This window comes from Medicago truncatula, chromosome 3 (genome assembly GCF_003473485.1).
Source record: "Medicago truncatula cultivar Jemalong A17 chromosome 3, MtrunA17r5.0-ANR, whole genome shotgun sequence".
Taxonomy (NCBI): domain Eukaryota; kingdom Viridiplantae; phylum Streptophyta; class Magnoliopsida; order Fabales; family Fabaceae; genus Medicago; species Medicago truncatula.
Genome location: NC_053044.1, coordinates 45,150,944 through 45,169,104, shown reverse-complemented (window position 1 = coordinate 45,169,104; position 18,161 = coordinate 45,150,944). Strand labels below are relative to the sequence as shown.

Below are 18,161 nucleotides of genomic sequence, written 5' to 3'. Positions count from 1 at the left end.
GGTACCAACCAGCATGGATTCGACCCATTTCGGTTAGATTTTGACCCGTTTTCACTTGAGAAGGTCTGATTATACCATTAATTTCCGTTTTTTTTTAGTTATTGGTGTTTAATTGAATCATTATGTTTGAAAATTGGGAATTTTTCTCCGAAATCGTAATTGTTTCAATTATCATTCAATGACAATTATGGTTAATGAAAGTTTTTCTCTGAAATTGTAACTGTTTCAATTATTCATTCAATGACAATTATGGTTAATGAAAGTGTATTTTTTTTTTATGAAAGGCTATTTTTCTTAGTTTCTTTTATAATTTTGTCTATTAGGTGGGATCTTATGATCCTTGTTACGATCCTACGATCTACGCTCTTTCTATACCCCAACGATCTTTAGTGGGATCTCGATTTTGACAACCATGATCATAGATTAATTTAAAAGTAGTTTACAAAAAGACAGAGACCAATTTAATAATTTACCTATTAAACAAAACTATTCACGATATAATGCACAAGCAGGCCACTTCATAAGCAAAGCCACCAATTTTGAGCTTTCAACTTCTCTTAAACCAGAAGTGCTGCATAACTAGAATCAAAATTAGGGTATAATCTTCTACTGCATACAAAAAAACAGCAGCCAATTTCAACTTCTCTTTAACTTCTTTTAACTAGAACATGACATCTTATGCTTTTGTCTATCCTACAAATAAACCAAAGTCATATTTCAGCATAAAACTTAAGAAATTTGATTTATATTAAAAATGTGTCTTTACTGCCGTTTTAATTTGATCCATAATAACATATTCAATCCAATCAACTTTTAAAATAAACTGTCTACATACAAATTTAAAAATGGTAATTTCAATCAGAGAAGGGTACTACACTACATGTAAAGGCATTAAAATGTCATAACCATCTTTAGATGACAATGAAAAATGGTTGATTAAAAAAAAAACAGTATAACTTATTGAATAACATGAAACTTCTTCTACAAAATCATAAAATAAATAATTGCCATAAAATAAATAAGTGACTTATGGAAGAATGAAAAAGGAAAAAGAAATTCGTACAGAATGAAAATAGAGAAAAGGGGAATGAGTTGATGCTGAAAGAGAGACCAGAAAGTGAAATAGCTTGTTGCAACTATATCGTACAATCAGAGGAAGAAATCAGAAAAAATAAGCCATTGAAATTAAATCATAGAGAAAAATGGAACAAAAAAGGCGGGAGAAGTTATGGATTATGGATGATCCCAAAAAGACAAAAGATTATTTTTTATCAGAAAATGAAAAAAGAGTAAAAACTTCAACTTTTATGCGTTGTCTTGTTTTTATTGGATATGCCCAAAAGAGAAATAATAGTAACATTCACTTTTGAGCACTCTCTCTAACACTCACTCTCTCATTGGATAAAATCAATGTATGTTTCATCACTTTGTGTGGGTTCAATTTTTAAAGTATAGACCCACAATAATTTAAACCATAAGAAAATAAGTGTTAAAGAGAGTGTTCAAAATAAGTGTTGCTAGCATTCCTCATGCCCAAAAATTAGGTGTAAGGACCTTCTCGTATTAAGGAAACTAAACACAAAAAGCCAATAAAACAGAAACCCAATTTCACAGCGCACAGCGCACACACACCCAGGCCCAGCCTTGAGGGTGTGCAAGGTGTTCAACCAGGCCGGGCCTCCAAATGCTACGGGCCTCTAACGAAAAATTAAATTTAATACCCACCCCCCACTTAAATAAAAAATATATATGTTATATCTTTTTCTTTCTTTAGTACACGTTTGAGTTTTTTTCTAGACTCTAGTTCTCCTTTTTGTACATAAATCGGATCCTATCAAACCACCCCTAATTTGCATAATCACTTAATCAGTCAATTTGAAAAGCTATTTCATTGAAAGAATCACAACAATCATTTTTTTTTTCTTCGCATAAACCATTCGCTTTACCCTTTTTCACACCAGAGGAGTGACAAATCCAAACGACAACGTTAGATAAATTTCACCCCTTTCACTTAATTTTTTTTAATTCTTTTCATGTTTAGAAGTTCTTTCTAATTCTAATTTTTTTTTAATGAAATTTAACTACACAATAAAAATTACATATTATTTTACTAGAGACGTATTTTAAAAAGAGAGCCGAGCCTCCTTTAGAGAGACGGCCTGCACACACTCCTCTTCTCTTTCCACGTTTGAGAGCAAGTCTCTCTCACTCTCAATAACACAAACATCACACATAAATAAATCTCTATTCTTTTCCCTCCCCCTGTTACCATTCTCATCAACCATGATATCTCCAGCTCAATCACCAATGCATCACCATCAAGCTCAACCCCCATATTCTCCACTAATATCAAAGCCATCATCTTCTGGAGTAGACTTCAGTCCACCCCTGATAGCAATGGTAGTCGTTGTCGCCGCCGCATTTGTCCTCGTAACCTACTCCCGCCTCATCACCCGCCATCTTTCCCCTCCCATCCACCGTCTCATTCAACGCTTCCACCGTCCTCCTCCCTCCTCCTCCTCCTTAGGCGATATTGAATCCCTTCAATACGACTCAACATCTTTCGAAACACCACTCACCTACGGTTTAGACGAATCTATCATCAAAACAATCCCATTCTTTATCTACACAACTAAATACGAACAAGAATCTCGCCGTGACTGTGCCGTTTGTTTACTCGAATTTGAAGATCACGATTACGTTCGTACTCTTCCTCTCTGTTCCCACACTTTTCATCTTGACTGCATTGATGCTTGGCTTCGTTCACACGCTAACTGTCCTCTCTGTCGCTCTCTTCTTCTCTGTGAGTCTCCATTCAGACCTCTTATGGCTGCTAGAATTCGTCCTTCCTTTCATGACCAAACTAATGCACTTCATCTTGATACGCCGGCGCCGGAGATTACTCCTCATTCTCCAGTTAACGGTGAAGAGAATCGGTTTACCAGACGAGAGGATTTTCTGTTGAAACGATCTTATTCTTTTGGTTTTGAACGGAGTTTACCGTCGGAGAGGATGGTTATTGATCCTGCCACAACCTCACCGTGGCGGTATCGAAGAGGGAGTAACAGTTTCTGGAGTAAAAGACCGTCGCCGTTTGGTTCATTAGGGAAGTCTAGAGTGTTCTCGTTCAGATATTATAGAGGAATGAAATCACCGTTTTTCCGGCGGAGGGGATTCTTTCCGTTGTCGGAGTCAAGTGTTAGATACGCCGGAGATGGAGGAAGTTCATGGCGGAGGAGTAAATCAATAGCGAGTCCAATGTTTTCAAGATCATCGGCGGCGGTTTTTTCATCAAGCCGGCTGAGGTGCGGTGATCCAGAGGCGTTACTCTCGCCGGAGAGATTTAACCGGCGACGATGAAGTAAAAAGAGGTTGGGAATTGAATTACGGTTATTAATGAAACGATGAAGAGTACAGACACGTGGAAGAACGTGATTGGTGAGAGAGGTCAATGAAAGGGAGTAATTAAATGGTGGTGGTGGCGTGTGCAGTGTAGGTCTGGCAAATTGTAGAGACGAGACGAGAGTCATTAATTGAATGGTAGGAAAGAGCATTTAATTTTGATTAATTTGTTTGAGATTTGCATGTGGCTATCTTCTGACATTGGTGGGGGTGGGATTAATTTGTCATAAATGCTTGATTTTAAATGTGCATTTGACAAATGTGTTGTGTTTCCACTTTCCTAGTAGTAGTAGTATTCAATGAAGAAATTGGATACTTTTGCAATTAAGGAGTTTGAGGAAGGAGGAGGACAGACCCAGGGCCAGCCCATTAATTTAATAGGCCCAACAAACCAGTACTACTAATCATAATCATTACTGCTAAGTGTGAGATACTAGTAATTTACAACAGTTTACACACAATGTAGTTACTGCTAAGTCCACATTTATTACGCAAGCCCCAATCTTCAAAATTCAGTAAACTGGGAATTGATCGCCGGTTGCAGTTGCCTGTCCGTTAGGCATGAAGTTGAAAGTGTTTGTGGATTTGAGGTAAGGGTTAAATTTGAAAGTGTTTAGTAGTCTAGTAATTAGAGCTCACACAGTTAATTGTTTATTGTTTATGTATATGATTCAATATAAAAAAAATAGAGGAACCTGCATGTAACACTAGACATAAATATAAAATTTGTCATTTTGTGCAGAAAATAATGGTTTTTAGTACAGGATATAGAAAATGTTGTTAATAGACTATGCATAACGTGTCTGTCATTCATTTGTGGAGTAGCTCTTAAATTATGAAACAAGAACGTCCCTGAGATATGTCTGATCTCCCTAGTGTATAATTTTTTCATCTTTCATTGAGTAGTAGTACATCTTAGACATATTTTTTAGATTGAAGATATGTTAAAATGATATGCTCAATTAGGGATTAAATACATCTTTTTTTTGGGTTTTCAACTTTCCAAAGACATCAGTTTTTTAAAGAAAATAAGACATTAAATTTTATTGCATTATTTTGGCAAATCCATGAACAAAAGTGAAAGAATATAAATTACTAAGAAAGATTGAGGATTGAAAGGTAAAGAGTTTTGGTCCCAATCATTGCAAACTGCAAAGGTTAAGATATACCAGCAGCAAGTGATTTACAGTGGTACAACTGAAATAAATCAAAGTTTTATTTGTGGCTATTTATTTGTATGATTTCTTCCTTTTTATTTCACTGTTGTTGCTTATACTAAAGAGGACTGACATTATGTTCTACTAGTTGATTAGCAAAAGCTGACTGTATACTCTGATTTCAGTGGCTCGTCGATCTACATCATCAATTCGCAATTCTTTCCACTACGGCAGTCCAAAGAAGAATCACTCTCTTTCAAGACCAAACTTTGCTTGCAGAAGATCGCAAGTATCAATTTTATTTTCTGGGGAAAAAGAATCACTTGTGATATGTTTGTTTGTTTCACAAGAAAAACTGCGCTGAATCCATCTCTAAGTTATTGTATTTTTTTCTGATACATGGACTGATGCCTCTTAAGTTCTATTTTAACCAACATGTTTACATAGGATTAGACAACGCCAAAACTAAACAATTAACAATATTATATAATTGTTTTTCCCCTCTAAATAAAGCAAGTAATTAAACAAAGAAGATTCACTTCAAAGAGACAGAGGGAACTGCGATGTAAGATGAAATGAGATAGAGATTTTTTTTAGTTGACCCTATTTAGCAATAAAAAATTTGGTTGTTGTTGACACATGCATGCATAAGTTATGGCAGATGACAAGATATTAGCTATTTTCGATCACTAATCTCGGATTGCTTAATTTTTTTAAATAATCGACATATGATAAATGCTTAAAATATTTATCATTGAGAAAATTAAGATTCATTTATCTAGAAGGCCCCTTTTCATGTTTCTGTTGTGTTGTGTTTTAGTTTGCCAAAGCTTTGAGTTTGTTTGCCCCTTTTGCTTAAAAAAAGATTGCACTTATGTGACATAATGTCACATGACATTGGCCAATTCAAGTTCGACATGTGACAATATAATTTTTTTAAACATAAAATATATAATGTGTGCGTGAGAGAGAAAAATAATTGAATTGGCTTATGTGTTACTATTGAATTGGTCAATGTCATGTGACAATCGTTCCTTAATGGTCTGGGCTGAAGCTATGGCATTGCTGACTTTTCTGCCTTTTGGGATAATTTGCTATACAAACCCCCCTTATAAAACATGTATCGATGTATACACCCCCATATAAAAAAAATTGGGCCCCTTACGGACATAAGCCTGAGGTGCGACGACATAGGGCTCAGGGCCGGTCCCGGGAGCAAATGGCAAAGTTCATATGAACTATTCAAATTCAATCTATATCATTATAATATTCTTAAAATTAAAAAAAAAAAAAATTAATCATAACAAATATCGTTATAATATTCTTTAAAAAAAAATATTCTTTTAAAAAATGTGAAAGATTTCTTCATTTTTCCATATGTTTCAAACTCCCAAAACTCTCCTCCTCTTCAAACCCTCAAACAAAGACTTAGAGGTCCTTGCTTCTTAACTCAATTTCGTCAATGGAGACCTATGGTGGAAGCAAAACTGTCTTAAAAAGTGGTGGTTCGAAATAAACTTCTTCATTTAAAAAAGGTTAAAATGTGGGAGATTATCCAAACATTGAGACTGATAACTGCCAACTTTTCTTCATTTATCTTCACAATTATTCAACTTCTATCGAGCAATGTGAGGTACACTATTTTCATAGTATTGTTGTGCTCTATTTGATATTAGCAGAATAGAAGATTTGAGATGATGTTCAAGACAATTTACTTGTCATTACAACTCGAGGTAATACTACTCTCCAAGAATGGAACAAAGCCCGTGTAGGAGATTATACAGGTAATTCTAAGTTCTAACACATTGACTTCTAGTGGGGATTAATGGTCTAAATCGCCTTTTGGTTTCCGAAAATGCAACACCAATGCCTCATTCTCAATGTATCAAAGTATTATTGACACTGTGTTTAAGGAATGAGAGCGCTTTCATAGCTGTCAAACATTCTTTGTTGCTCACCTCGGTTAACTATTCATGAAGGGGAAGCTGTTGGTCTATATCAAGCTTGTTTGTGGATGATGGATCTAAATATCAAGTGTTATTTTTGAGTTGGATACCAAATTTGTTCTTGATAGTTTCATTCATCGCCAGCGTTTATGTACGAATTCCGTGTTATTTTAGAGAATCTTAGAGGTTTAAATTATTTCTATTTTAAAAACCTCCATGTTGTTCTTTAAGAGGAAAACAAATACGGTCGCTCATATTTTAAAAATGTACCACATATACACTAAATCCTCTGTGCTATCATTATATTCCTACATTGAACATCATCGATAAATATGACTATTATCTAAAAACCCAAAAGTGAACACCGTACATGACACTAACATTTCATACGGTCATACACATAACATACCTTTCCTCTAAGTATGCATCCTGAGATGCATAAAAAAGCTAAAAAGAAACCACTAAATATATCTACGTAGTGTGGTTATTGATTTTAGTTGTTCACATAACATTATTGTTGATAAAATACGTTTTTTTCTTGTAAAAAAATACTAATAGTAGATACAAATAATTAGAAATACAAATATTTCAAAGGTGACACTCCACATCACATAAAGTTAGGTACTATTAAAAGCATAGACAAACTTTTCTGCGTTACATTACATAACGTTTGCATAAAAGAGAAACAGGTTAAGTGGAAAATAGAAAAGGTTGGACATATTCATATCAAATTAACCACAAGCATGCACATAAAACACTATTATTGGAAACGTTAATCAAACAGATAATATTTCAAGTACTACTACTCAATATCCCTTCCCTAGATCCAAAGCTAGCATGCCAACTTGTCACAACGATTGCTGTATTTTTATACTATTTTAAAATAAGATGCATCTCATCTTTATCCAGTGTTTCTATCTATCTATGCCCGTAACGTGTTAGCTGTACATGTGCTGGCTCATTGAAACTGAACTTCTTTGTCTACCAAACAAGGGGCGCCGTTTAAGGTGGGTGACCTCAGGTCTCCTACCGTGGGAGATGCCAATTTTTTTTTTTTTTTTTTAAGTTTAAATGACTTGTTTTTGTAGGTTTGATATATTACTTAGCAGGTGAAAAATTATAAATAATTCTTTTAATAATTTCATTTACATTTTAATGGTATGAATATTACAGGGTCAGTATAGGAAATTCATATTTTCCTTCTTTGAATGATAGAATTAGAGAAAGAACAGCAAAAACACATCTCTAACCTCTACCATCTGTCATCTTCATCTCTAACCTCTTCCACATCCACCATTGTTGTTGCACAGCAAAAACACCATAACCCACACACATCATAGGTTTCAATTTTTCGTTAAACGAGATTCAGTTCATCGCTTTTTGCTCTTCTTCTTCCCTTCTCATATAAATTTCCAACTTCAAAATTTATGGGTTTAACAAATTCGTGATTTAAATTAACCGGAGACATGTAACAACTGAGAATTTCCTGCTTTAGGGATTTATGGGTTTCATGATGACTATACAGTTTGAATCTGGGTATGAGGATTTCTGGGATGAAAATGAGTATTGAGTTTGTGGCAGATTTCTTTTCTGAATTTGGGGATTCATTTTGTGTTTAGGGATGAATTTATTAGTTTATAGAAGATGATGCTACTTGAATTTCCCAATTTTAACCCATAAAAAGTCATATAGAATCTGTGAAAAATAAATTTAATCTTGCGGAGCATGGTTTAAATCAGTGAAAATATTTGTGTTTGATTAATGTGATTTAGTGATTTTCTTTCCTAAAAATTGTTGTAATTGTGAGGTATATATATACTTCAATGATAATTTTTTTTTTGACAGATTCAATGATAAAAATTAAATTATCATAAATGAGTTATCCTGTATTTTTCAATAATAATTTAGTTCAATAACTAAATCACCCTTTATAAATTATACCATCAATTCTACAATATTTAAATTTAATCAGGTCATCTCTACCGTCCAATTATATAAACTACATCCTAGTATCCATATTGATTTTGGAAAGCAAAAAAAACAAAAAAAAAAAAAAAAAAAGCTCTCTCACGGTAAGAGACCTAAACTATTCAGGTCTCCTACCGTGGCCTAAGCCCCAAAAACAAGGACCAACCTTACACAAACACGACACACAAAGAACCCTTCATACTTTGACACATCAAGATGCCAACTTCATATTAAATTACTAAAATCTCCCCAATCCCAAGTCCTCCAACACCGACCTCACTCACAGTTATTAAACCAAAGTTACTTGCACATTCAAATTTTTCTTAAAAAATATTTTGTGCCTTATACTTTTCTTGTGAAAGTTACTTACTCAAAATTAATTAGACATTGATATTAAACCAATCAAGAATAAGTTGAATCAAACATGAAGCCTTAACTAATGAGCTTTTCACAACTAACAAAACTTCATGAGCAGCTACATTTCCCTACAGGCAACATATAACAAGCTGATGGGAAATGAATTCCATTTTGAGAATCAGAATATTGTCAAGAACACAACAGCATTTCTAATACAAATGTTTAACCATTAATTGTTCAAATAACAAAACTTTATCATTAAATCAAGCAACCCCATCTAACCCATTCAAACGAAATACTATGAAATGAAATAAGAAAAGACTAAAACAACAACATAAAATTTATGTTAAACTTTATGAAAAATAAGTTCCAATAATGCTCAATATGTAAAACATATATTAAACATCATAAATCTGTAATTTTTGCACAATTGAGCAAATGCAAAATCAAATCATCACAAAAGTGTATGAGATACAGCATAATCAAATCGTGAACCGGAAAATAACAAATCTTTGGATTGCAATTTCCATAAAGAAAAAAAGGAGGGAAATTATAAGAAGAAAAAAAGACATAAAAAAAACTTATGAAAAAGCAACCCAAAGATCCCAATTACATACAGAAACCGGTTTCATGTTCTTAAAAGTTAAGAATCCCTTTATAGAAAGGGACAAAAAAAACATGAACATTAAAAAAAGTTGCCATTTTTTCTTCTTTGAATCCCTTTCATTTATTCAATTCAATAAGCCATGCATTGGAAACCGCTGCAAACCCACAACCAAATCACAAACAAAACCGCACAAACAAACAAATCAAGCAGCAACACAATCCACACATGTTTCTTCCATATATGCTTCGCTTTCTGACGATCATTCACCTTGTTAAACGGACACAAAACGGCACCGTCATCGGAGGATAAATCCACCATTGCAGATTCCTTCGCATCATCAACAACTCTCTTTTTTTTCTTCAACCCTTCACCGGAATTTCCAAGAAGAGGAAGTGTAGTCGGCTGAGAGCTTTTCCCGTTATCGGAATTCGGAGATAAATCGTAGTAATTTAGGGTTTCGTTTAAAACGGAATCGAATTGGGGCTGAAGGGAAAAAGGGGTAAAATTGTCATTTTTATTGAGGGTTTCGATGAGGGAGGATCTGATACGGTTGAGGAAAGTGATAGCATGGGATTTGAGAAGGTGGGTGTCGAAGATTGCGAAGAGAACGAAGGGGGGTTCAATTAGGAAAGTGTAGGTGCGATTATTGACGGTGTGAGAGAAAAAGGAATGATTTGGAGGAGATTGTTCTAAGCATTTTGATGCTAATGTTTCTATGTTTGAATCTTTGGGATTTTTATTGATGTGATGTGCAAGGATTGTGGTTGATTTTGCAATGCATAGATATTGGATTAGGTCTGGATTCCAAATCATTGAAGCTGCACCCATTTGTTTGATTAATGATTGAAAAATTAATGAGTTAATGGAAAGAGGTTGAATGATTGAGATGGGATTTCAAAATTCAATCTTTGTTTGTGGTGTGTTTGGGTGAAATTGGGATTGGAATTAGGGTTTTGGTTTCAATTTAGGGATGGCGGAGAATCTCATTTGATAGAGAAGAAGACGAAGAAGGAAAAATAAAGGAAAACAGAGAGGGGTGGGGGTGAGGTGGTGGTGGGGTGGGGCAAATAGAAAATGAGATGGGATGAGATTGGCTGCTCCTAACTACAGGCAACTATCGCTGTCTTGACTTCTAAATTACCAACTTCTCCTAATTTTATCTTCTCAACTCATACTCCCATTTTGGAAAAGTGGAAGGTTGAGTTTTTCTATCATATATCCTGGGTGAGGCCTACTTTGCCATATCTTGTTTAGAAGGTAACTTATCCTCTCATGATATCAACCAATCAAAATGTAATATATATAGGTAACATTAAATATCAAATAAATGAGTAGGTTTTTTCTAAAAATAAAAGAGTTAATCTTAATTTTTTTTTGAAGGAGGGTTAATCTTAATTATAAGATAACTTTTAATACTTTTAATTTTTCTTTTTTAAATAACAAATGATTTAATTTTTTTTTTTAATATTAAGGTGTTCAATCTTGATTAATTTACACTACAAGACTTATAACAAATAAAATTTTACATCAAATTTCTTTCATCTGGATGTCCTTAAATTCATCGTTTACATTCATAAAATTTCTTCCATTCCAGAACTCCGAACGTGAGAACAAAAACATCTCCTTCTTTCAAATTTCTTCTTCTTTATTCTTCCATATTGATCAATTTTTGTTTCTTTTTCATTCTTCTTCTCATTTTGATTGTTCAATTTTGTCGTTCCAAATTGCCGCAATTTCCAATTATCGTGAGAATTGTCGTTGTTTCTAGAATCGCGTCAGGTATCGTGACTTATTTTTTTTATTTAAGCAGCCAACCTAATAAAATCTGTTAACACGCATAGATCTGTCTCACTATCAGCAAAAGCCTTTAAGTCCAAATAAAAGAACAAAAGTCTCATCACATAACCATTTCAGCAGCAACTAAAAAAATGCTAGCAAACTCCCACAACATCACAACGACAACACCTGCTAGCAGCCCTCAAAGTACAACGAATGATTTACTCAATTGTTATAATTAACTACCTCACAACCAAGAAAAATCAAATCAAAAAGAAAAATCAAGTCATCATACCTGACGTTGTACTGGAAATAACGGCAATTCTCACGATATTTGAAATCATGACGATTCTCACGAAAATTGAAAAATGCGGCAGTTGGGAACGACAAAATTGAACAATCAAAATGTGAGGAATAAATTTTATGAATATAACTGATAAATTTAAATACATTCAGATGAAAGAAATTTGATGTGAAATTTTAATTGTTCTAAGCCAGTCCTGTAGTGTAAATTAATTAAGATTGAACACCTAAATATAATTAAGGCAATATTACATTATGAGTCATTTATCTTATTTATTTGTAACACTTTGGTCCTTTGTCTTTATTTTTTCCGTTTAGGTCTTTTATCTCTCTTAAAAGCACATATACATCTTTTTCGCATTTTTTATATTAAAAAATACATAATTTTATTTTTAAAAAAATATTTTTATTAAAACTGAAAAAAAAATCCAAAAATATGATGAAGATGTTCATCATCTTCCTTTGAATCTTCAACATTTTCTTTAAATAAATAAAAAAATCTATTAAAATATATCTTCAAATATCGTGAATTAATGTTATATTCACCTCAAATCTTATTTTAAACACAAAAATCAAAACCTTAATTTCACAAATGTTGCAAAGCGCATGGTGGAGGCTTAGTCACTGGCGGAAGGGTTGGGCTTTACGAAAGTTAAGATTGTTCTGGAAACAACAAAATTGATGTGCAAAGCTGCTATCAATTTTGGGGTTATTTTCATATCAGACTTGAATATTGAGTTAGAAAATAATAATAATAATAATAATAATAATAATATACAGCGTGACAATTTATATAAATAATTTTTATTTTTTTTTGGTGGTGAAACTAAATATCTTTTTCTATAGGAGTTTGATTTTTGTGTTTAAAAGAATATTTGAGGTGAATATAACATTAATTCATGATATTTGGAGATATATTTGTGTAGAAATTTTTTTGATTCAATGAAGATGATGAAGATTCAAAGGAAGAAGATGAAGATGATGAACATCTTCATCATATTTATGGATTTGTTTCATTTTTAATAAAAAGATATTTAATAATATATATATATATATATATATATATATATATATATATATATAAGCACCTGACATAGATTGGAATCTGCAAGACACTCCAACTCTGTTGAACTGTCTTCTATTCCTTTTTATGTCGTTGGACTCTTGGCTTATAAAAAAAAGATATTTAAAATAATAAAATTATGTATTTTTTTTAATAAAAAAAATGAGAAAAAAGATGTATATATGCTTTTATAAGAGATAAAAGATCTAAGCGGAAAAAAAAAATAAAGATAAAGGACCCAAGTGTAACAAATAAATAAGATAAAAGATCTCTAATGCAATCATGTCTATAATTAAATAAAAATTAAAAGTATTAAAAGTTGTCTTATGATTATAATTGATTCTTTTTTTAGAAATTTTTTGACTCATTTATGACATTTAATGTTGTCAATGTATATTACATTTTGATTGGTTGATATCATGAGAGAGTAAAATAACCTCTAAATAAGATAGGGTAATCTAGAAAAAACCTATATCCTGTCATTATCGTATATCCGACCAATTTTATTCAATTAATGATTTATGTAGTTTTTATTATAGTCCTCATACATCATTTAATTTTAATTAATAAATTTAAAATATTGATTTTTGTATATAATAATGATCGAATAATGTAATTTATTATTGTTAGATATGTTTTGGGGAACTTTTTATTGTTGTAAATTATAAACACCGTGTGATTTTAAGGAATTTACATTTAAGTTTCGATCGAGATATTTATACCGGTCTACTTCGAATAGGCACTAAAATTTAAATTTATCTTTTGAATTAAATTTTAGATTAAATATGTTTTTAGTCCCTATAAAATTACAAGATTTTAAGTTTAATCTCCGCAACAAATTTATTCACATTTAGTCTCTAGTTGCATTTTTTGAGGACTGTTTTAGAGTTCTTAAAATAGAGAACTTTTCTTCATTTTTTTTTTTTTTATAGAAATTAAACTTAAAAATTTATGATTTTGTAAGGATTAAAAATATATTTAACGCTTAAACTTCTCTATGTTTGTCTTAGATTTACCACTTTATGATGAGTTACTATCTTGGCTTAAACAAAATTCCCTCATAAATCTCCCAAAGAAGATAATACATTAGGTACGACGTCATATCAAGATGTTACATCAATGTTTTCTATTATGAATATGATGGAGATGTAATTGAAGAGCCTTATTATAACACCAGAATAATTCTTAATGAATACAACAAATATTTGAACACAAATTTTAGACACGCACGTAAAAAGTTAAAAAAAAAAAAAAAAGATATTTTAAAATAGTTATACGATATACATTTATAGGGTGCGTTTGGTTTGCAAAACAGCAAGTACAGACAAAACAGTACAAGAAAGAACAGCACAGAACAAATTTTTATGACATTGAATAATTTTTTGTTTTATACGATTTTTGGGGGACAAAATGCTATTTCAGTATTTTAGACAACTTGTATGTGGGACAAAAAGTTGTGTTTGTTGGAACAAAATGTGTTTCACAATGAACCTTATTGAGTTTTGATGATAACAAGGTATTAAAAATTGTCAATTGGTTATTACTAATAATTGTTCAAGTGTACAGGACCAAAGGCTACTCAAGTTATTTCAATAGGTCTTGGAAGAACAATGGAAAGAAAAAGAAATTCTGAGCATCTGAAGAAAACTGCTCCTGAAGCTAAACTGCTCCTGAAGAGATGACGTCATCAGAAGCAGAAAGTCATCAGAAGCAAAAGTTTTCATCAGAAGCAATATCTTCACCAGAAGCTACATTTGATCCTTTAATCAAACTGAAGATTCAAAGTAGCTGATTCTCAATTCAGTCTTATCAAAGAAGAACGAAGAATTGAAAGGGAGGTATCAACGGATATATGGATAGCACTGAGCTCTTGTCTCTCGTTAATAGAGTTGACAAAGTACAAGTGTACAACCACTACCTCCACTACTCTGTTTTCTGTCTACGCTACAAGACAAAACAACAGCCATGCCTGCAGAATTTGTACACTCAAGATGGGAATGAATTTGAAGTTTATTCTTCAAAGGACTACACCCAAATCAGGCAAAGGATCACTGGTGGATAATCAAAGGATTTCAAACGACTCTTTAGACGTGCTGATTATCTCAACGTCTCTTTCACACCTCTATATAAAGGAATGAAGACTTGAAGATTTTAGAGAGATATACATAAGTTTAAAAGCGCCAAAACTCTGTCAATTTGATTCTAAAAAGCACACTGAATTTCTGCACTGATTTGATACATCTTAGAAATTCAAAGTCTAGAGTCTTTTCTGTATTGTATTGTGAACACCACTGATTGTATATCAAGTGTTCAATTCAAACTCAATTCTCTGTATTTTTGTTTGATTAGAAGTCTCTTGCCTGCGTGCTTGAGCATTAGAAGTCTCTTGCTTAGTGCTTGAGCATTGGAAGACTCTTGCGTGTGTGCTTGAGCATTGTTTTGTGAAGTCTCATACTTTGAAAGTATTGAGCAGTTGTAATCTTGTGATTATAGTGAAATCTCCTTGGAAGTGCAAGGGGGACTGGACTACTTCCGTGTTGTGGAAGGAACCAGGATAACTGCCTGTGTCTTTGTCTTTCTTTTCTCTGCTCTGTTCTTTTCCGCTGCAATCTGACTCTGATCATTTCATCAGAAGCAATCAAACTGCTTCTGAAGTTTTATCAGAAGAAGAATCCTTTTTTAAGAGAAAAAGAAAACACAATTCAACCCCCCCTTTCTTGTGTTTTTCACCTTCAATTGGTATCAGAGCTTGCTCTGTTATCACAGCACTTAACCGTGTTACAGTTCAAGATCTATTAGAAAAACATGTCTGGAGATGAGGAATCAGTTACTACAAAATACACAAGTGTCAAGCATGATACTGCTGACAAGAAAACAGACTCTGGAAAAGCTCCAAAGTTTAATGGAGATCCAGAAGAGTTTTCATGGTGGAAAACTAATATGTACAGCTTTATCATGGGATTGGATGAAGAGCTATGGGATATACTGGAAGATGGAGTTGATGATCTGGATTTGGATGAAGAAGGAGCTGCTATAGACAGAAGAATACATACTCCTGCTCAGAAGAAGCTTTATAAGAAACATCACAAGATAAGAGGAATCATTGTGGCTTCTATACCTCGCACCGAATACATGAAAATGAGTGACAAATCTACTGCGAAGGCTATGTTTGCTTCTCTATGTGCAAACTTTGAAGGCAGCAAGAAAGTAAAAGAGGCTAAAGCTTTGATGCTAGTTCATCAGTATGAACTTTTCAGAATGAAGGATGATGAGAGTATAGAAGAAATGTACTCAAGATTTCAAACTTTAGTTTCTGGATTGCAGATACTGAAGAAAAGCTATGTTGCTTCTGATCATGTTAGTAAGATTTTGAGAAGCTTACCTTCAAGATGGAGACCCAAAGTAACTGCTATTGAGGAAGCTAAGGATCTAAATACTTTAAGTGTTGAAGATCTTGTTAGCTCACTCAAAGTGCATGAAATGAGTTTAAATGAGCATGAAACCTCTAAGAAGAGTAAATCCATTGCTTTACCATCTAAAGGAAAGACCTCAAAGTCTTCCAAAGCCTACAAAGCCAGTGAATCTGAAGAAGAATCACCTGATGGAGATTCTGATGAAGATCAATCTGAAAAGATGGCTATGCTGTCCAACAAGCTTGAGTATCTGGCAAGGAAGCAGAAGAAATTTTTGAGCAAGAGAGGTAGCTACAAGAACTTCAAGAAAGAAGATCAGAAGGGATGCTTCAATTGTAAGAAGCCTGGTCATTTCATTGTTGATTGCCCTGATCTTCAGAAGGAGAAGTTTAAAGGCAAATCCAAGAAATCAAGCTTCAACTCCAGTAAATTCAGAAAGCAAATCAAAAAGAGCTTGATGGCGACCTGGGAAGATTTGGATAGTGAATCTGGTTCTGATAAAGAAGAAGCTGATGATGATGCTAAGGCAGCCGTTGGGTTAGTGGCAACAGTATCATCAGAAGCAGTATCAGAAGCTGAATCAGATTCAGAAGATGAAAATGAGGTATATTCCAAAATCCCTAGACAAGAACTTGTTGATTCTCTAAAAGAACTTTTATCACTGTTTGAACACAGAACCAATGAGTTGACAAATTTAAAAGAAAAATATGTTGATTTGATGAAACAACAAAAATCAACTCTATTGGAACTGAAAGCTTCTGAAGAAGAACTCAAAGGGTTTAACCTCATATCAACAACATATGAAGATAGACTCAAGAGTCTTTGTCAGAAGCTACAAGAAAAATGTGATAAAGGTTCAGGCAATAAACATGAGATTGCCTTGGATGATTTTATTATGGCTGGAATAGACAGAAGCAAAGTTGCTTCTATGATCTACAGCACATACAAGAACAAAGGCAAAGGGATTGGATATTCTGAGGAGAAATCCAAAGAATACAGTCTCAAGAGCTACTGTGATTGTATCAAGGATGGATTGAAATCCACCTTTGTGCCTGAAGGTACAAATGCTATAACTGCTGTTCAGTCAAAACCTGAAGCTTCAGGTTCACAGGCTAAGATCACATCAAAGCCAGAGAATCTTAAGATCAAGGTAATGACAAAATCTGATCCTAAGAGTCAAAAGATTAAAATTCTGAAAAGATCAGAACCTGTTCATCAGAATCTGATTAAACCAGAATCTAAAATTCCAAAACAAAAGGATCAGAAGAACAAAGCAGCTACTGCTTCTGAGAAAACAATACCAAAAGGTGTCAAACCTAAAGTATTGAATGATCAGAAGCCACTCAGCATTCACCCTAAGGTACAAGGGAGGAAAAGTAAAACCTCCAAAACTAACCCAAAAGGACCCATGAAGATATGGGTACCTAAATCTGAATTGGCCAAAAATGCAGGTGTGCTTAAGGGCAAGAGAGAAACAAAGGTCATGGTACCTAGACAGCGGATGTTCAAGGCACATGACTGGAGAGAAAGCTTTGTTCCTTACCCTTACAATGAAAGATGGAGGAGAAGTGAAGTTTGGTGGCAACCAAACTGAAAAGATCATTGGTACAGGTACTATTGGTAATTCCTCCATCTCAATTAATAATGTGTGGCTAGTAGATGGTCTGAAGCATAACCTATTGAGCATTAGTCAATTTTGTGACAATGGGTATGATGTAGCGTTCAGTAAGACCAACTGCACACTAGTCAACAAGGATGACAAATCCATTACATTCAAGGGAAAGAGAGTTGAGAATGTCTATAAAATAAATTTCTCTGATCTGGCTGATCAGAAGGTAGTTTGCCTTCTGTCAATGAATGATAAAAAATGGGTATGGCATAAAAGGTTGGGACATGCTAATTGGAGATTAATTTCTAAAATTAGCAAGTTACAACTGGTCAAAGGATTGCCTAACATTGATTATCATTCAGATGCACTTTGTGGTGCATGTCAGAAAGGGAAAATTGTGAAAAGTTCTTTCAAATCTAAAGACATTGTATCAACCTCCAGACCCTTAGAATTACTCCATATTGATCTTTTTGGTCCAGTTAACACTGCATCTTTATATGGAAGTAAATACGGATTAGTCATTGTTGATGATTACAGCAGATGGACTTGGGTAAAATTCA

The 18,161-nt window shown here is 33.4% G+C and overlaps 2 protein-coding genes across 2 annotated transcripts; one reads left to right on the top strand and one right to left on the bottom strand.

Moving 5' to 3' along the window:
- Positions 1-2,150: 2,150 nt before the first annotated feature.
- Positions 2,151-5,195, top strand: LOC11423656 (RING-H2 finger protein ATL65). The gene is made up of 2 exons (XM_003602213.4): positions 2,151-3,992; positions 4,745-5,195. Exon 1 carries the CDS (start codon positions 2,284-2,286, stop codon positions 3,358-3,360), a length of 1,077 nt encoding a protein of 358 aa, XP_003602261.1. The 5' UTR covers positions 2,151-2,283; the 3' UTR covers positions 3,361-3,992; positions 4,745-5,195.
- Positions 5,196-9,203: 4,008 nt separating this feature from the next.
- LOC11425191 (phytolongin Phyl2.2) lies at positions 9,204-10,584 on the bottom strand. Its single transcript, XM_003602212.4, has one exon. It carries the CDS (start codon positions 10,263-10,265, stop codon positions 9,567-9,569), a length of 699 nt encoding a protein of 232 aa, XP_003602260.1. The 5' UTR covers positions 10,266-10,584; the 3' UTR covers positions 9,204-9,566.
- Positions 10,585-18,161: the final 7,577 nt, after the last annotated feature.

Bases quoted from the DNA above. Each gene is read 5' to 3' on its own strand.
- LOC11423656 (XM_003602213.4), top strand. From the start codon at position 2,284: ATGATATCTCCAGCTCAATCACCAATGCATCACCATCAAGCTCAACCC.
- LOC11425191 (XM_003602212.4), bottom strand. From the start codon at position 10,265: ATGGGTGCAGCTTCAATGATTTGGAATCCAGACCTAATCCAATATCTA.